Genomic DNA, 18,510 nt, shown 5'->3' with positions numbered 1-18,510 from the left:
AACTTCCTTTTTTGTTTATGAAGCTCTTCCTTTTTAAGTTCCTCAGTAAACTTGTACTTACCGCAGAGCAAAGTTGTGCACCAATCAGTATCAACACAAAAGTGTGAAGTTACTTTTAAAGGAGGAAGAGCGTGTAGCTCAAAACCAAATTTCAACTCCACCTCAGATCTCAGATCAGATACATTAGGCCTGCTGAACAATTGAAACAATTTTTTATAATTTTAAAATGTGTAATTGTGATTTATATTATCTTATTTTGGGTACATGGGTAATATTCCACTTAATGAGCTTTGATGAAAATTTTGCATACAAAGACTACAATCAGCAATGCTTTTTATGATTTGTTTTTTTTTTTCGTTTTTTTTTTTTTTTCATTTTTCAAATTGACAAAACAGTGCATTCCATTTCACAAATACAGGTTTTATCAAACCCCTTCCCCCTTTACCTACCCATCCAACATGTGTCAGTCATAATTATGTGTAGATTGCTGGAATAAATCCACAAGAAACAAACCAGTGTATTGTAGTGCTTCTTCTTGACAACAAGCCATTTATAAAATCCAGTCAGCATTTGATCCTCAACTCATCTGTATACTGTATAACAGAGTAGGTTGGTCTTCATTCTTAACAGATGAAAAATTCACTGGTATCTACTTATTTATGAGGCCATTTTGGGGACGTTGCCAGTTTATCTTTGCCGTCTCATAAAACTGTTGAAAATTGTTAAGAAATACTTTCTTAGCTCGCAAAATAGTTTTATTCTCTCTGTTCCTTTTGTTCTGTCAGAATTAGGCAAAAAGGCTTTTATGAATGCAGCTCCTACTGACTGGAATCTTCTGCGATCTAAATTAAAATGACAGAATTTGCTGTCATTGGATAATTTTAAAACAGTTATTCGACAAATGGTCATTGATTCAACAATATGTAACTGTTTTTAGTGGTTTTTAGTGTGTTTGTGTTGTAATATTTTGTGATGAAACTGATGTGTTGCTGCTCTTGTGAAAGAGAGTATTAATCTCAGAGAGTTGTTTCTGGTTAAATTAAGGTTAAATGGAAAATAGAATAGAAATAGAAAATAGAAATGCAAAGAAATTCAACCAACGATACTTTTTTAATACTCTGTCTGGTTTTTGTGGTTAAATAAATCAGTGGAATCTTTCTGCATTGTTTATTGATTAATGGGTTTTCAGAAATCACTCAATAACAATAAATAATTAAAAAAAATGTTTTCATTCTAACTTTCCTTTCTCTTTTTTTTTCTTTCTCCATTGCAGCCTCATTGTGTGTTGCTGGCATCAAAGGAGAACTCTGCTCCAGTGAAACTGGGTGGATTTGGTGTGGCTATACAGCTGGGAGAGTCTGGATTAGTGGCTGGAGGTAATTGTAAAAAACCCAGTTTAAACTTGTAACATACAACACATGGACATTTCTTGTGTACTGTACCTGCACTGCACACTAGGGGCTTCATGCATTGAGAAACTTATCTTATTCATAACAACTTATTCTTATGTTATAAAAGCATGATATTGAAATTAAAGGAAGCACGGACTACATAAAAAATAGCATCCCCTTTTCATTATATTGGCTTGAAGAACTGAAACTCTTCGGAATATTAAGCTTTTGCTTGTATCACAAAGAGAAATTATACATTTAGTTCTCTATTTTATTAAAACCATTTAGGACATAACTATTACTCAGTGTCATTCCATGAATTGGGTCTTGAATTTTTGAATCATTCAGGCAATGATTTTGGCCATATTCATGAGCTCTTTGTTACAAGTGCTTTTTGTAGAGTGACTGTGTATGCATGATTGTGCTTGTTTGTTTAAATGTTGTATCAGCGACAGCTCTTTTGTGTGTATTTAAATGGATGCTCACACGTGACATGTTGCCCTTCCCACAGGTCGTGTGGGCACTCCGCACTTCATGGCACCTGAGGTGGTGAAAAGAGAACCCTATGGGAAACCTGTGGATGTTTGGGGCTGTGGTGTCATTCTCTTCATCCTGCTGAGTGGCTGCCTGCCCTTCTATGGCACCAAAGAACGGCTGTTTGAAGCAATCATTAAAGGAAAATACAAGGTAGTAGTTTAATAGCATAGTTCGTCAAGACCATCAATTTGAAACAAAGATTTGCTGGAAATATTTTTAAAGCCTTCAAAAGGAGCTTGAAAAGCAGCAACATATACTTATTTGATTAGGGGCTTGGATTATGAGGTAAGAAACCTTAAGTCAGTTACTTTTTACACACAAATCACTTCCAAAAAAACAGTGGTGCAGCCTTTTGGTCTGTCCTTGGTTTGTCCCTTTTCCACCAGTGTGCCAATATGGCTCTTTCTAAACCGGATAAAGACATTTCAGGGCTCGACAAATTGGCTTCACACTAAACCCTTTACACTCACCTTCTGGTCTCTAACCAGGAACCACTAATATCAGATTATATCCTCACCACATAAAGTTTACTCACAACTACAGGTTCAGGTAACAGTTCAGGTTCTCTAATTCAGTTAGAGAAGCAGATTTACAGTAAAATATTTAAATATTTACCTTACAAATCTTCTGAAGCTATATCATGAGCTTTGTGTGACGAACAGACTGAAATTTAGGTCTTTAGTACAAAGTGTCATCATTGGCAGTGGAAATGTTGGCACAAACCTGATTGGCTTCATCACTCGGCCTCCTCTCCACCAATCAGCTGGTGTGTGGTGGGCGTTCTGGCGCAATATGGCTGCCGTCGCATCATCCAGGTGGATGCTGCACATTGGTGGTGGTTGAGGAGATTCCCCCCTTCAATGTAAAGCGCTTTGAGTGCCTTGAAAAGCACTATATAAATCGAACAAATTATTATTATTATTATTGGCAGATTCTGATCATTGATTCTGACACCATCACCATTTTGGTGGAAACGTGGTATCAGAATATCTGGGTTTGTCCATTTATCTATGTTTGCTTTGCAGATGAACCCCCGGCAGTGGGGCCACATCTCAGAGAGTGCCAAAGACCTGGTGCGTCGTATGCTGATGCTGGACCCTGCCGAGAGGATCACAGTGTATGAAGCTCTCAACCACCCCTGGCTCAAGGTATCAACATCACTCAAGAAATATCTGCTCACTGATTTTTTTTATTCTTGTTGTTGTTGTTAAAACCTAAAACCATACAAACTGTATACATACTAATTATATATTATTTTATTATATTGTATTGTTTTTTAATTTATTTGTGTTTATGTAGATTTGCATATGTTTCCGCAATAATTTATGGATTTAAGTTGTCCTTCCTAATGAGATGAATAGACACAGTTTGAAGTATGTGTGTCTGTGTATGTGTGTTTCCTATTAGGAGAGAGACCGCTATGCCTACAAAATCCACCTTCCTGAAACAGTCGAGCAGCTGAGGAAGTTCAATGCTAGGAGGAAGCTAAAAGTGAGACATCAGCTCTTTAAAGTCTCTACATATTGCTTTGGCAACTCCTCTCATGCTTGATTCATGTGCATGTTCTAAAGACCACAAATAAATTGTAAATAGGTCAGCCACATTGCGCTGTGTGCATTATGAAAGCAAAAAGGATGGAAAATTTAGAGGCAAATGTTTGGATCAATATCAATCAATAGAGGCAAAGGCGTTGATCTATCTGTATGGCTTTACAGGGAGCAGTGCTCGCTGCAGTCTCAAGTCACAAGTTTAACTCTTTCTATGGCGACCCACCTGAAGAACTGCCTGACTTCTCTGAGGACCCCACTTCATCAGGTACTACAGCAACCAGCAGAGATGCAACATCAGCTTCCACCCACTCTGTCTTCCTGAACTGATGTTTTGTGGTCTCTGAATATTTTTTTTTATTTTTTTATATTTTACTTTGATGTTATCTGCATGACAGAGAAAAAAAGCTTGCCGGTAACTTGTTTTTTGGTAACTTGGGGATTTCATCTCAAAGTCTCAGTAAGAATTATTCCTCAAATTGCATTGCCTGTTGAGAAGAGGTGCTATCGCTTTAACTTGTAACTAGGGGTGGCACGGTTCACAAAACCCACGGTTTGGTTCGTATCACAGTTTTCAGTTCTGTACGGTTCTTGTTGTTTTTTATTTTTATTGTTAACACTCCAGAAATGTATTCAGCATATGATATAGTTTAAAGGGGGGGTGAAATGCTGTTTCATGCATACTGAGCTTTTTACACTGTTAAAAACTTGGATTCCCATACTAAACATAGACAAAGTTTCAAAAACTAATGTTGGACGTTTGATGGAGTATTTCTGTGTCAAAAATACTCCTTCCGGTTTCTCACAAGTTTCGGCGAGTTTTTTTCGAGTATGGGTCTACTTGACGTTAATAGATCGGAAGGTCCTTGTATGGGCCGTACGGGCTCTTCTCCCGGTAGGGTGCGCGCGCGCGTCACTAGAGCGAGAGAGAGGAAATGCACGCCGTAAACAGTCTCTCAGATGCAGATCCAGTCATCCGTGAACAACTTATGCGGCGCCGCGCTTCTCTTTATTCCTATGGGTGACGTCGAGCGACTTCAGCGCTTCAGCACAGCATTCCGGGAAGGCAGTGCTGCATTTGAACCGATTTGAACGCAGAGATGACGGGAAGCTTCACAACATCGTTTCAGTCGCGTCTCAAAGTGGATTTACACGCCACTGCTGTCAGGACTTCACTAAATCATACCAAAGAAGTGTGTTTTTGACGGAGCGGTCCCAGCGATAAAGGTTCGGTCCTGCTTTGGAAGCAGCCGGTGAGTTAAACTGCTTCAAATGTCTCTGCTTTTGGCTACGGACGCATGAGTAAACATCAGTAAACGACACGATCGCGTGCTTCGTCATTCAAATGTGCTAACGGTTACTCCATTGTTGTTCTGTATAACGTTACAGTATTCTGACGTGCAAAACCGTTTTGCTTGCTACTTCGAAGGTCTAGTCGCATACAATAGTCCATAAACCGAATCATGTCCTCATACACTGTAAAGACAGTAAAGACACAGAAATGTGGAGAGACCACTAAATACAGTAACTTACATACCACAGAGACGGACATCCTGATGTTGCCGTTTCTCCTGTTCAATTTATTTCTCCCTCAGATTTGATTCTGGATCATTATCTGTATTAGCTGAGATAGCGATGGGTTTCTCCGCTTGAGGACGTCACCGCTTTGCGCGCTTGTCATTCTTTAGCGCCGCCCACACGATACGCCTCCAGGCGCTCGTTTTTTTCCGGAAAGACTCGGTACAGCCTATATTTCTTTTATAAATATGATAAAACTAAAGACTTTTCGGAGATATGAAGGCTGCAATACTACTCTATAGGTACTCAAGATTGACATGAGATTGACTGAAACTCACCCCCCCTTTAATTATCCACAATTTAGGATGCAGTATTTAAAAAAGTGATATAATGCAGAAGTTGCTGACATCTTCTCTGTTGTAACTGAGGCACTAACTGACTTTTTTCAGAATTTTTGGGAGGAGATTGGTGCTTTAGCTTTAATTTCTACATTTCCATAACTGTTTATTTCACACCAACATAATAAATTGTTCTGCATCTGCGAGAGTGTGGGCGGGCTTTTGATATCGCGGCTGTACTTCCTGCTCTACTTCCTGTGCTCTACTGCGCAACTCCGGTCCCGAAATCGCTACTGCACAGACTCGGTCCCAAGATGTCAGCGCCGTGCACCCCCGCCTGAAAGCTTCAAATATTGCAAGCGGAAACAGATGATGTCGAGTCGTCCATATTTTTTTAAGGTCTATGGTTTGGGACAGAGGGGAACACTGTCGCTTATGCAGTAGATATGTTATACCAGGGGTTTTCAAACTGGGGTTCAGGGGAAAAAAGACAACGCATTAATGGATAAAGTCTACTCTAACAGTTTAATTTCTAAATGTTTCTCTCATTTCTTGTCCGTCCAATTTATAGCCAGTTTAGTTCTCACTATAACCCCGTTTATCTCACTCACTGGGGTTGTAAGGCAAGAATGTAAATTGCTTACAATTATTGTGAAAGTTGCTTATACAAATAATTTTTAATTGAAAATGTTCTTTGGGTTTATACATCCAACATTAAGTATAGCCAGTTTAAGTTGGGAAACAATGTTTTTATAAATGTCACACTTACTATTTATCTAACAGTTAAAATGTTTTTTCCTTAGATTAAAAATAGATGGATTTTGGGAAGGGGGTCCTTCATAAAGGTTCATCATATTTGGGGGTCCTTGGCATCATAAAGTTTGAAAACCCCTGTGTTATACAACACTGGTGCATCCTCCAACTCTGGCCAGCCATCCTTATCTCTCCCACCTGCCATTTCTTCACATGACGTGACCTGCAGCACTACACTTTAACTGTCTTTTACTTCTTTTACTATATGTCCACACACACACCTCTTATTTCACAGTAGTTGGACACCCACTGTCTGAGGTAACATACGGGCACGAGGCTACATTGAGCATGTGTCGAACCATGCGACGTACACGCTCCAAACCGAGACAAGCGAACCAAACGGTTCTGGGTTTTTCTCATGTACCATGCCACCCCTACTTGTAACTGAACAAGACGTAAAATTGTCATGACTCATGAGGATTTAGAGTGGCCTCTTTTGACTTGAACCATTGAGCAAATAGCCTTAGAATCTGCTTTGCAACACCCTGATAAACACCTACAACATTATGCCAGTGAGTTTTTGCATAGGCAAGCTCACCACTTAAATTGTTTTATTTTTAACAAACACAGAAATATATCTTGTTTAAATTACTTACAGACCTGACAGTTTAACTTTCACATACTCCCAACACTGACCACAAATCGTTTAGTATTCATGTTTCCTGTTTATTTCTCATACCAACTGCGTCTGCATACCTTTTTTTTTACTTAACACAGAATTTAAAGGCTTAGTTCACCCCCAAAAAATGTTTTTATTATTAATTACTCACCCTTATGTTGTTGCAAAACTAAGACTTTCATTTCATTTTTGCAACACAAATGATTATATTCTTCGATCAAATCTGACCGATTTCTTTCTCTCCATTGACACCTACGATGACATATCTTCTAAGATATACCAGGGATTTCACTTGAATGTTCTTTTTTAAGTAACTGATTATGTTATGTGTGCACTTAAAAGTGTGGGTGAATCTTATCTCTAAAGACATTTCTGTATTATTAAAGTAAGGCTTGTTGCTTGTTTCTATGCTGGCCATCCTGCAGGACTACTAGCAGCAGAAAGTAGGTGTCATTGTCTGTCCCTTTGTAATGTACAAGTGTTTGCCTGCTTCATTCAAATCAAGTTCATGCTTTTCCTGGGTATCTGAAGGTCATGTTGTTCGCTCGCTTGTGTTTGTGTGTACATGTAAAGGGGCTGTGTCACAAGTGCTGGACAGTTTGGAGGAGATCCATGCACTGACAGACTGCAGTGAGAAAGACCTGGACTTTCTACACAGTGTCTTCCAGGACCATCACCTCCACACATTGCTTGATGTAAGAGACTGTACTATATAGACACATGCACTACCTCTTCCTTTATACAACAGAATCAGATGTTTAATGATACAGTTGTCATTTTTTCTTCTTCTTTTTTTTTTTTACTTTTGATGAGTCCGCAATCTAGTCTCAGCCTCGAATCATTCACAGACCTTCTGATGCATATTGTACATAAAACTGGAAAGAGTTCACTGAGACTGCAGTTTCTGGGGGTGTCAGGGTGCGCAGGGTATTATTTTTATGTTACCTTTTGCCTCTATCTAATGCTCAGTTAAAGTTAATATTTGAAAACATTAAATTATTTAATAAGATTAAGTGCGAATCTCAGAACAATGATCAATTTTTCATACTGTATAATATAATGTTGTAATGGCTAAAATCACTTGTAGCATTTAACACAACTGATTTTAACTGTCTAAGCAGGTTAGATTTGTTCTTTTGATGTTTAACAGTTCAACAGACAGTTTTTAGCCAAATCATCTTACATAATTTGTGGGTAATTGTACACAAGTAGTAATTCAGGATTTGTTCTTGATGACTTCTGCAGTGAGCTTCTAACAGCCTACAGTCTTGAACATTACCCGTCCACCATCCAAACAAAAAGCTACCACTGCTTATCAGTCGATAAATGTCAGTAGACCAATTTCAAAATTTCCCATTTAGCTTTCCACAGAAATGTTTGTTGTTGACTTTTTTATTTATTTGAGAACTATATGGACTTTGTTCATGCATTGTTCTTTGTTCATTCATTGCATCTTTCAATGCTTGTGCAGACACACAGGCTGCATGGCCTCGACACACACGCGCGCACTTGTGTTTTTTAGTATTATGAGATTATACACATTTTTGTGTGTGAATAAGCGCAGCTGTGGACTCTCTTCCCCGTCTCTATGTTTGTATGTGTGTCTTTGTACCGAGGTCTCTATAGAGAGGCGTACATCTTAGTACAACCCGGTGTGGATGATAGGGCCTGTCTCATAGCCACAGGCTAGAGGAAAGCAGAGAGGAGGGCACGCCCCTCATGCCAGTGCACTGTGGGTAAGATTATCACCAGGAGGCTGTGAATGCATGTCGTCCCATTGAGAACTCAGCTCCTACCCTGAATAGAGAGGGAAACAATAGCACCTATTGTCAGCCTCCATGCTTTTTACTGTTGCGGCTCCAGCAGTATCTGTGTATCAGAAGAGCAACTGTAGACCTTTCCGTCCTGGAGTGTAACTCTACCTTCATGAAACAGAGGACAGAGGGGTTGAGGTCCTATCAGGACCAACTTTGTCTGGAGTTTAACTTCGGTTTTGGTTGTTTTTTTCTTTTGCTGTGGTGAGTAACCTGGGGTATTTTCATATATATTCTTGCCGGATATGTTGCAACGTGTTGCTCAATGCTACTTTTAAACTAAAACTATTTGTGTGAAGATGTGAAATGTAGATAGATATAGATAAAGATTTGATATCCTGTGCACAAGCAAGGCAAGGCAAGGCAAGTTAATTTATATAGCACATTTCATACACTAAGGCAATTCAAAGTGCTTTACACAGAAAAGGGAATTAAAATAATCACAAAATAAAAGGTCCAATCATGGCCATGACTTGGCTTGTCCTGCAAGGGTTGGCACTCGAGCTAAGCCACTGAGGAATCTCATATTAACAGATGTTTTGGACCAGTAGAATGGACCCATTAGAACACTGGAGACACAGACAACATCTGTTAATGCAATTATAGCTGTTCATCACTGGAATATATATATATTTTTTAAAGTATTTAATCATACGTAATTTTTGTATTATTAACATTTTGCAGGCGAAACTTCAGCCTATTACATAGAGCTGCCACAGAGCTGTTAAGTTGTAATGTCAGTTTGCAGGCCTAAACAAAAGCAGCAATGTCAGTGAAATTATATTGTTTGTGAGGGTTAACCTCTTATTATTGTTGCTCCTCAAAAAGCAAAATATCACATAGTACCCAAATCAAAATTGCTTTATTAAACATCCATTATAATGTTCACACTTAATAACTGAAGAGATATTGAACAAGGAATAATTTTAAAAGATATTGATTCCTTCCATGCATGCTGCAGCCAAGGAGTCTTGTGATTATTGTTCTGTCCATTTTCACTTTTTCAGCTGTACGACAAGATAAACACCAAGTCTTCACCGCAAATCAGAAATCCTGCAAGTGACGCAGTTCAGAGAGCCAAAGAGGTGAGTGCAGGCTACAGTTAAAGATGCTGTTGTAGTTGCAAATGAAAAATGATGAGGTCCAGAGAGGTTCCTAGCATAAGTTTAATTACCTTTATTGTAGTTTTTGACTTGTTTGTCAAAAAAAAAAAAAAAAAATGAAACAAACTACTGGTCTGCACTACCTGTCCAGTTCAGAAAATATGCCATTAAATGTCTCTTTTTAATTTCTTCAACAAAAAAACTGTTAATGTGACCCAGGATCCAGAATAATATTAAGATGATTTGTCTTGAATGTGTTCCTTTACAATGGCATTTTAAATATGTAATACTCTATTTATTAGAATATTTTGATGTATTTATGGCCTTATTTTTCACTTCTATTCTGTTTAGTTTGTATTTCTATTTAATACAGCTCATCTTGATGTTTAGAAATGACTCAATGCATGACCTACTCACTCCTTGGCTTTCCTAGAAACTGAATTTCTTCACTGCATATTTCTGTCATGTTTTTTTATTTTTACTCTGTGGCTTTTTCATATAATTGATTTACTCATTTTGTGCAGAATTTGTGCAAAATAAATGTATAAACCTAAATTGTCAAATTATTAAAACCTTACCTGATGTCATGTAATGAAATATACATTTTATAAAATATGTACATTTTATTAACATGAAATGGATTTTACAGATGATGGTCTCACAAATTTTAGCTTTTTAAATAGCAAATCAGTTTTATAAATTTTATACCATCTCTGTTCACATCTTTTATTTAGAATGCACCATGTGACAGACATTCATGTGATTTTATATAGTTTTGAAGAAGGCCTCAAACAGAGGCCTGTTTTGTAGTCAATGCCTCTTAGAATTTTTAAGCTCAGTGTATGACTTGCGTAACATTTTCAGAACCCTAGTGGTCTATTGCTTGTGTAAACACATGCCTGTTTTCTTCCTTGTGAATTAGAAGGCATTTAATCCAGCTGCAGTTAAAATCCTGCATTAACAAGTGAATGTGTTTGTTTGCTTTTACATATGGCGTTGACAAGAAAAAATAATAGAATAATGACTGTGTGGAGTTGGACATAGCAGCTCTTTTAGCGCCATTGATATGTAAATGCAGAAAATTATCATTGAGCTCACAGCTCGCTTTTCAAGTTACATGAAAGTAAATTTGAGAAAGTGAAAATGCATTTAGCTGGGTGATCTTATTGGGCTGTATGTTTGATGTGTGGCTGTGTGTGCTTTCCTCACTGTTGGCTGTAGCATTTTGCTCTCTTAATTTGCACAGAAAACGGTTAAAATCCTTACAATTAACACAAATAGATGGCTAATAGTTGTGCTAATGGTTCTATTTTGTTCTTAACACACTAAATGAAGTTTAACTATCCATTAATCACAATATCCAGTAACTTTACGAGCATTAAAAAAAATACCTTGCTGGCTCTAAAGACATAAAAGACATTGATATAGTATTTCTTATCAGCAGCTGCCAGGTCGGCAGGAAAGGTTGTTAACAAAAAGTCCAGGTAATGCAGCCTAAAATCTTGCCAATAGTTAATGTATCAATTTTATTCAGTTTAATGTAATAAATATGGAAATAATAGGAAGTGATGATGGATTTCTTTACATCCTTGTGAAAATCCACTCGGTGTATCTGATAAATGGGTTTTATTGATCTTTAGGGCTGCTCCGACTAAAACAATTTTAGTCGACTATTAGTTGTTCATTTAAGCGAATAGTTGACTAGTTACTTAAATATTATGCATGAAAACGTTTTGCAGCAGTGCACCAGGAAAAGCTTAGGGGTGATTATGAATGTGTCAGGAAAAAAAGCAAGGAGACTTACTGAATCATTTATTAGTAAACTAGTTTTCTGAGTCAGTGTTGGCTGCAAAGATGAATTTGACGTTTCATTACGTAATCAGAGAATATTTCTTTTCAAATTTGAATTGGTTACTTTAAAAGTAGCCATTTCAAGCTTGCTATAGACATATACTACATGTCTGTGTATATGCTTGTATGAGTTTCGGGTTCGTTTTTGTGACATGCAAATCTTGCTTGTGCTCTTTATTTTAAGAAAGCTTGAGTTATGCTTGTTGTTATTGTGAGTGTACGCAAATAAAAGTAGACCCGTTACAGTTTCGAATGATGTATTAATCTATTTTTAGTTAATTTAGCTGTCATCAGTAAAAAATTGCAAAAGTGATCTCCACATGAACACGATGTGATATATGCATGCAGCAAGCAGTCATGTCAGATGGCTAACGTTAGACTACGAATTACATGTTTCAAATGATAAACCATATTTGAGGTTTGTGATTTTTTTTTTTACTATTTGGTTAAATAAGCCTCTTCTCATTGACTAACATGTAGTCGACAATTAGGGGGCAGCCCTATTGATCTTATTGTCAACAATTCATCTATGTACAGTATGCTATATATAAAAAATCAACCCGATCACACATAAATGCGTATAAATAGTACGAGTGTGCAATGTCGTGGAATGTATACGCCAAAACTCATTATGGCGTGCATATGATACGCTGTTTTTCGCTTGCATATGATACGCACTTTATGGCGTATATATGACACGCGCTTGGGTAGGTTTAGGGTGGTGAGGCGTATATATGACACGCGCTTGGGTAGGTTTAGGGTGGTGGGGTGGGGGGGTTCGTATGTATAATACACCATAAAATGTGTATCATATGCACGCGAAAAACAGCGTGCCATAGACACGCCAAAATTAGTTTTGGCGTATACATTCCACGACATTGCACACTCGTACTATTTATACGCATTTTTGTGAGAATACCCTGAAAAAAAATATATATTTTTAAATATTTTTTATCTCATAATGTTTAATCAAAATGTCAACTCAAACAGCTCAAAAACAGAAACAGCAGGCTTCTCTCTGGTGATGTATGTCGGACTTCTCCAATCATTTAGTTAGCTTAAACACGCCACTCCACAATTGACTGCAAGCTCACATTCATTTTCTCAAATGTTTATCACAATGTGGAAGAAAAGATCTATTGCCGCTTACATTACATTGCGACTTTGAAAAACTGCAGTTTTAGGAGGGGAGTAGTCCCCCATACAGTACAACTTTTTCTTGAAGTAACATGGGTTGCAAATGCTATTAGGTAATCAAAACTGATAATGTCTTATCGCATAGTAATTGCGTCAACAGGAATTTAGTATTTTGAATATGTCAACAAATCTTATCTTGATGAGATCAGATAAGCTTGATCAAACAGATGTGTCAAACTGATTTTCATTTTTGGGTAAACCAAAAAATCACCTTTAAATTCCCATTAAGAGATTAAATTAATCATAGTTTGGATAGTTGTTTTGATGGTTGCTTCTGGTTTTAAACTGTAGATTGATGGCCTCCCTCAGTGGTTCTCTTGGTCCTGACTCTAAAAGTCCCTTCTCAGTCACAAGTCGCACAACCTATAAAGCGCAACCACTTTAGTATTGCACATCAAAAAGGAACTTAGTGATTAAAGAGCTGTGCTTTGGAATAACCCTCCTTGGCCTCTTGCTTGTGATCACTGGCAGTGGTGAAATGCTTAAGGATTATCCTCTTTGTATTGCTTAGAGCCAGCGGGGCGGAAACTAACCCATCACTTCTCACTGTTTTTCCCTGAGCGACTGAAACTTGCGGAGCGGCATAATGCCTACCTCCAAAATTCTACCTTCGACTTTGCTGCTTCTTACACAGACTATATGTATCAAATGTTATAAAACTCTCCTGTGTGTGTCTCTCATGCTAAGACCTCCGCTGAAGACGGGTCGAGCACGGCTTTGAAACATCTGGAATATGTAAGCTGCAGACATTTTCCCAATCTTATGTCCACTTCTTTTTACCACTTTTGTAGAACATGTGGAAATTTCTTGCAACACGGAGTCTTGTAAATGTCTGAGCTTTACATTTAGTGATGTTGACTGGCAGTGAGGGGCTGCCAGATGGGTTTAAACATTGATTAGAGCTCATTAGAAATGATTAGTGTGGTTCAAAAGACGTTCAGGTTCCGGCACTCAGAAGCATTCAGCGGGGAGTTGTGACATATCTGCAGTACTGTGCCAAATCACCCCCTTCCCACCTGACCCGTCCCACCCCGCCAATAGAAGGGCCAAATGACTCCAGACAGCAGTGCTGATTGGTCACATGGGGTCTAAGGGTCATGCCAGAAATTTTTGTGTGTATGTGTGTGTGTCTGTCCTGATATATGATGTGTGGGGGTCTCCGCAGTCCAGCTCAAAGTTGTGTTTCAGTGTTTGAGATTAAAAAGCCTATGTCAGATACACACCTCAAGAGATATACGTAGCGTGGAGCTGACAGCCTGAGGAAATGCCTGATGACTCTGTCTGTCTGTAGGTACTGGAGGAGATTTCGTGCTACCCGGAGAATACAGACGCTAAAGAACTGAGACGGATCCTATCCCAGCCCCATTTCATGGTGAGTCACAGTAGCGCAGCTCTAATTCTTTTGATAATCTCTTTACCAAAATGCCTTAAAATCTATATAAAATCAAAATGAACCCTATTTACTTTACTTAAAGCATGTTATGGTCTTGTTATAAATTATTCTTTGTTATATTTAATCAACATGTAAACCGTTGCTCTGCCTCTGGCAAAAAAAAAAAAAAGCATTTTCTGCTAATGTCAGTTAGGCTGTGCTGACTGTTGGATAATAGTAGCCAATAGACAAATATCTATTTAGTCATTGGGTGCGTTTAAATGCACATTTTTAAGCTGATTATGCCTTATAAGCCGACAGTGAACATGGTCTTGTAAATGCGGTAACCCGTTTTCTTTTATCGGAGTAAGGTCATAAACGGCATAAGCATAAACTGGTCGGAGCAGGTAATTTTGTGCTTTTTACCCTGATTTCGCGTGGCATGTAAACTCATTAACCTGCTTTCTGTCAGCTTACTGAAGTTTACATGTGTTATGGGTGACAAAAAATGCATACTTAGAGCACATTTAAATGCATCCAGACAGATCGAGCTAGCGTTTTGCATGAAATAAGGACGTATGTCACAAACGCAGACTCTTTTAAGATGTATTCTCATCTCATGCAGCAGAAGTAGAAGAAGTTCAGTCAAAATGCTGCATCTGTAACTGTATGAGGGATAATATGAGCCGTGAATCTCCCGCTGACACGGCGCACGCTTTATTTAACATCACAACTGACGTAACATTTGAAATACTCAGAGTCAGTTACAGACATTATTATTTTTGATGTCACTACAAGGAAATAACCGGGTTTATTAATAAAGTCATGTAAATGTGGTTTACTTGCGTTTTCAGTTTACTGGTTTGCATGTAAATGGGGAAAACTGTTTTTTTCAATAAGCTAATATTTTTGAGTTATCAGCTTATGATGTGCATGTAAATGCTCTCATTGTTATCATAAGAAACTAATACTTTTATTCAGCAAGGACACATTAAATGTACTAAATATTTAAAGTAAACAATTTTGCAATGTCACAAAAAAAACCTTTAATACCATCACAGAAATTAAATTAAATTTTAAAATATATTAAAATAGAAAAAAATATTTAAAATTGCAACATTTTAAAGTATTACTGTGAGAGAGCTTATGAGGCTTCAAAAACATCTTATTGATTCAAAACTTTTAAATGGTGGTGTATGTTGCATTATAAAGGGGAAAGGGTTTTTTAACGTCTTTACATACATCTTAGCATCAGACAGGACTGTATTATAAAGTACAATGAAAGCAAAGGTGGAGTCTTCAAATTTGCTTAAATTTCAGTCAGCAAAACTATCTCTGAGAGCTTAATTAGAGCACTTGTAATTAGTCTTTATGAGGTATATCAATATAATCAGGGGGTTGTCAGTGGGCTTATTTCACCATCCCAGTCTTTGCAATCCTTTTCTGTAGTCCTCTTCTATAATCAATGAGATATTCGTTAGTTGTCTTCAGAGCATTATTATCAGCTGGACAAACAACCTCATGACAGATGAAGCAGAGAGTCTGCCCTTTGCTCCACACTGACTGTGTCTGAAGGTTAAAGGATTAGTTCACTTTAAAATGAAAATTACCCCATGATTTACTCACCCTCAAGCCATCCTCTGTGTATATGACATTCTTCTTTCTGATGAACACAAATCATCACAAACCTGATGCTTTCAAGCCTTATAAAGGCAGTAACGGGGTCCATTGAGTTCCAAGCTCAAAAAAGTGCATCCATATACTGCAATAAAGGCCTTCTGAAGCAAATCAATAGGTTTTTGTAAGAAAAATATCCATATTTAAAACTTTATAAAGTAAAATATCTAGCTTCTGCCAGATCACCTTCCATTTTCAACTTACGAAGAAAGTGTAATGCTTCTCGCAGCTCAAAATGCTTACGCTACTTCCTACCAACCCTCTATAATGCGAGTAAATCACTCGTCCCATATACTGTCCCTGTTTTGATTTTGAACGTGATTTAATATTCATTAATTTACTAGCCAATGGTGATTCTATTGCCAAGGTGTCATACTTTGCGTCAGTTACATCCCCCCCCCCCCCCCCCCCCCCATAAATTTAATACAGAATATGGTCTAGCAGAAGCTTAAAGGGGGGGTGAAATGCTGTTTCATGCATACTGATCTTTTTACACTGTTAAAGACTTGGAATCCCATACTAAACATAGACAAAGTTTCAAAAGTTAAGGTGGACGTTTGATGGGAGTATTTCTTTGTCAAAAATACTACTTCCGGTTAGTCATAAGTTTCGGCAAGTTTTTTGAGATCATGCGTCCCCTTTGACGTTAATGGGGGCGGAATTTCCTTGTATGGGCCTTACGGACAATTCTACCGGAAGCGCGTGAGAGAGAGAGAGGGAGAGAGCGAAAGTAACAGGCTACGCCCATCAAAGCGCTGGCTTGTAGGCTGCTGCACAGGTGATGTGCACATAACAATGTCACCAAAAAAGTGCGTTTTTGGTTGCCAGACCAAGACAGTCCTGCACAGATTCCCCAAAAACCCCGCGTTAAGGCAACAGTGGATGTAATTTGCTTTTCCGGATCAGCAACTGAGTTGCGCGAATGTTTATATCTGTTCGCTGCATTTCGGTGCCGACTGTTTCATAAACAAGGCCCAGCTCGACACAGGATTTTCCGATCGCCTAATGCTGAAGGATGGAGCAGTCCCAACGATAAAGGTCCCAACGTTAGAACCGCGGGCGGTGAGTTAGACTGCTTCAAATGTCTGTGTTTTTGCCTATGCCCATCAAGTAGCCCAAACATGATCACGTATAGTTGATCAATGGAGCATGCGATGTGTAGTGCGTGTACATTTGTTTAGCTGGCCACTATATGTGTAACTTTATGTTTGTGTATTGTAAAAGCACTCCAAACAACAATACACAAAGAGGGGGGAAATATGTTGAACTAAATAAGCGCGCTTCTTCATTCAAATGCGCTACTATTCCGTGTCTTTCTATGTAAACACTAACTTAACCTGCCGTGCAAAACCAGTCCGCTTACTGTCTACACAAACCACGCGTAAACACACAAACACACGTGCACAACTGCACTTCCCACATGTACACCTTCAAAGACAAAAATACGACGATATAATTAAAGTATAAATATGTAAATAACACAAGTCGCTAAGCATATTATATAGTTAGTGTATAACTTGTACCACATAGAGACGTCCTGCTCTAGTCGTTTTTGCTGCTGCTCCTGTTCAACTGCAGCCTCTGGGTCTGATTCCGGATCATAGATGTATGGCTGTATCTGATTAAAAGCCATATTTTTATTTTGAATAAAGTTTTTTTCCCGCTGTTAGGGATGACACAGCTTTACGACGCACTCGACTCAACACAATAGCAGCAGCGAGCACACGTCATTATTTAGCTCCGCTCACACGACACGCCCCCACCCGCTCGGCTTTTTTCGGAAAGACTCGGAACAGCGCATCTTTCTTATATAATTATTAAAAAAAAAAAGACTTTTCGGAGATATGCAGGATGCAATGCTACTCTATAGGTACTCAAGATTGACATGACACTGACTGAAACTGAGTGTTTCACCCCCCCTTTAATATTTTACTTTATAAAAGTTTAAATATGGATTACACTTAAAGGGGTACTTCAGCGCTGGGAAGATTAATCTGTATTTAAAATGGGTCATTAATATAGTAGAAATGTGAAATTAATTTTGAATTTTGTGCTTTCTAGACTGAGAAAAGACAGAAAATGTATTTTTGTCTCATGGGGATGAAAGACTACAGTTCCCAGAATGCTTCGCTGCCCTGTGAGGCCACTCCCAAAACCACCGCTACTGAATCACTTTTACTTTTCCACCACCGCAGTCATCTTAATAAAATCAGTTCAGTTAGAGAACAGACACTACAATTAAAAACTGAACATGTCTGTTCAATATATTGTGATTTAGCCGCTGAGGAAGTGTCAGCACAAACGCAGCAGGAGTCAGATTACACGCATCGTGATGAGCTGAATGAGCTCTCGTGATGAGAGCTGAGGTAAATGCGTCCACGCTCACGGCAGTAGTTCTCAGCGTGTGTTCAGTCTGGCACGTTTTCAGTTCATGCCTTTGGAAGATTAACTTTCATAGGAATTAAGTGGAGAAGATAAAATACTCACTTTGCTCCGCCGGCCGCAGCGTTTCCATGAATGCCTGAGCTGAGCTCGACCCCATCCCCCATGTGCGAGTTGAAAACATGCGGAAATAGCTCCCTCTGCTGGCTGTAGTTTTTAGCGTCTGGCCAAACATTTTACCATAGACAGTAAAAGAAATGGACAGAGCAATCCCATTGACTTCAACGGCAGAAAATGAGGCCGATCAGAGGTACTCACTTCCTGATGGCTGAGCGTACTGCGCAGGCTCAG

At 38.4% G+C, this 18,510-nt stretch overlaps 1 protein-coding gene across 18 annotated transcripts in view; it reads left to right on the top strand.

Moving 5' to 3' along the window:
• caska (calcium/calmodulin-dependent serine protein kinase a) overlaps positions 1 to 18,510 on the top strand; it is a 180,938-nt gene that overhangs the window by 136,537 nt on the left and 25,891 nt on the right. For 5 of the 18 annotated variants that reach the window (XM_067444088.1, XM_067444094.1, XM_067444083.1 and 2 more), the window contains exons 6-15: positions 1,274 to 1,376; positions 1,903 to 2,081; positions 2,954 to 3,076; positions 3,336 to 3,419; positions 3,644 to 3,743; positions 7,189 to 7,206; positions 7,337 to 7,458; positions 9,585 to 9,662; positions 13,416 to 13,463; positions 14,020 to 14,100. In XM_067444088.1, the coding sequence (XP_067300189.1) occupies positions 1,274 to 1,376; positions 1,903 to 2,081; positions 2,954 to 3,076; positions 3,336 to 3,419; positions 3,644 to 3,743; positions 7,189 to 7,206; positions 7,337 to 7,458; positions 9,585 to 9,662; positions 13,416 to 13,463; positions 14,020 to 14,100 (936 nt within the window). The remainder of the gene's footprint in view (positions 1 to 1,273; positions 1,377 to 1,902; positions 2,082 to 2,953; positions 3,077 to 3,335; positions 3,420 to 3,643; positions 3,744 to 7,188; positions 7,207 to 7,336; positions 7,459 to 9,584; positions 9,663 to 13,415; positions 13,464 to 14,019; positions 14,101 to 18,510) is intronic. The other 13 variants (XM_067444095.1, XM_067444092.1, XM_067444086.1 and 10 more) reach the window with 6 other exon arrangements.

This window comes from Pseudorasbora parva, chromosome 5, assembly GCF_024679245.1.
Source record: "Pseudorasbora parva isolate DD20220531a chromosome 5, ASM2467924v1, whole genome shotgun sequence".
Taxonomy (NCBI): Eukaryota; Metazoa; Chordata; class Actinopteri; order Cypriniformes; family Gobionidae; genus Pseudorasbora; species Pseudorasbora parva.
Note: the sequence above shows the minus strand (reverse complement) of the source record. Positions and strands in the feature narration are given on the sequence as shown.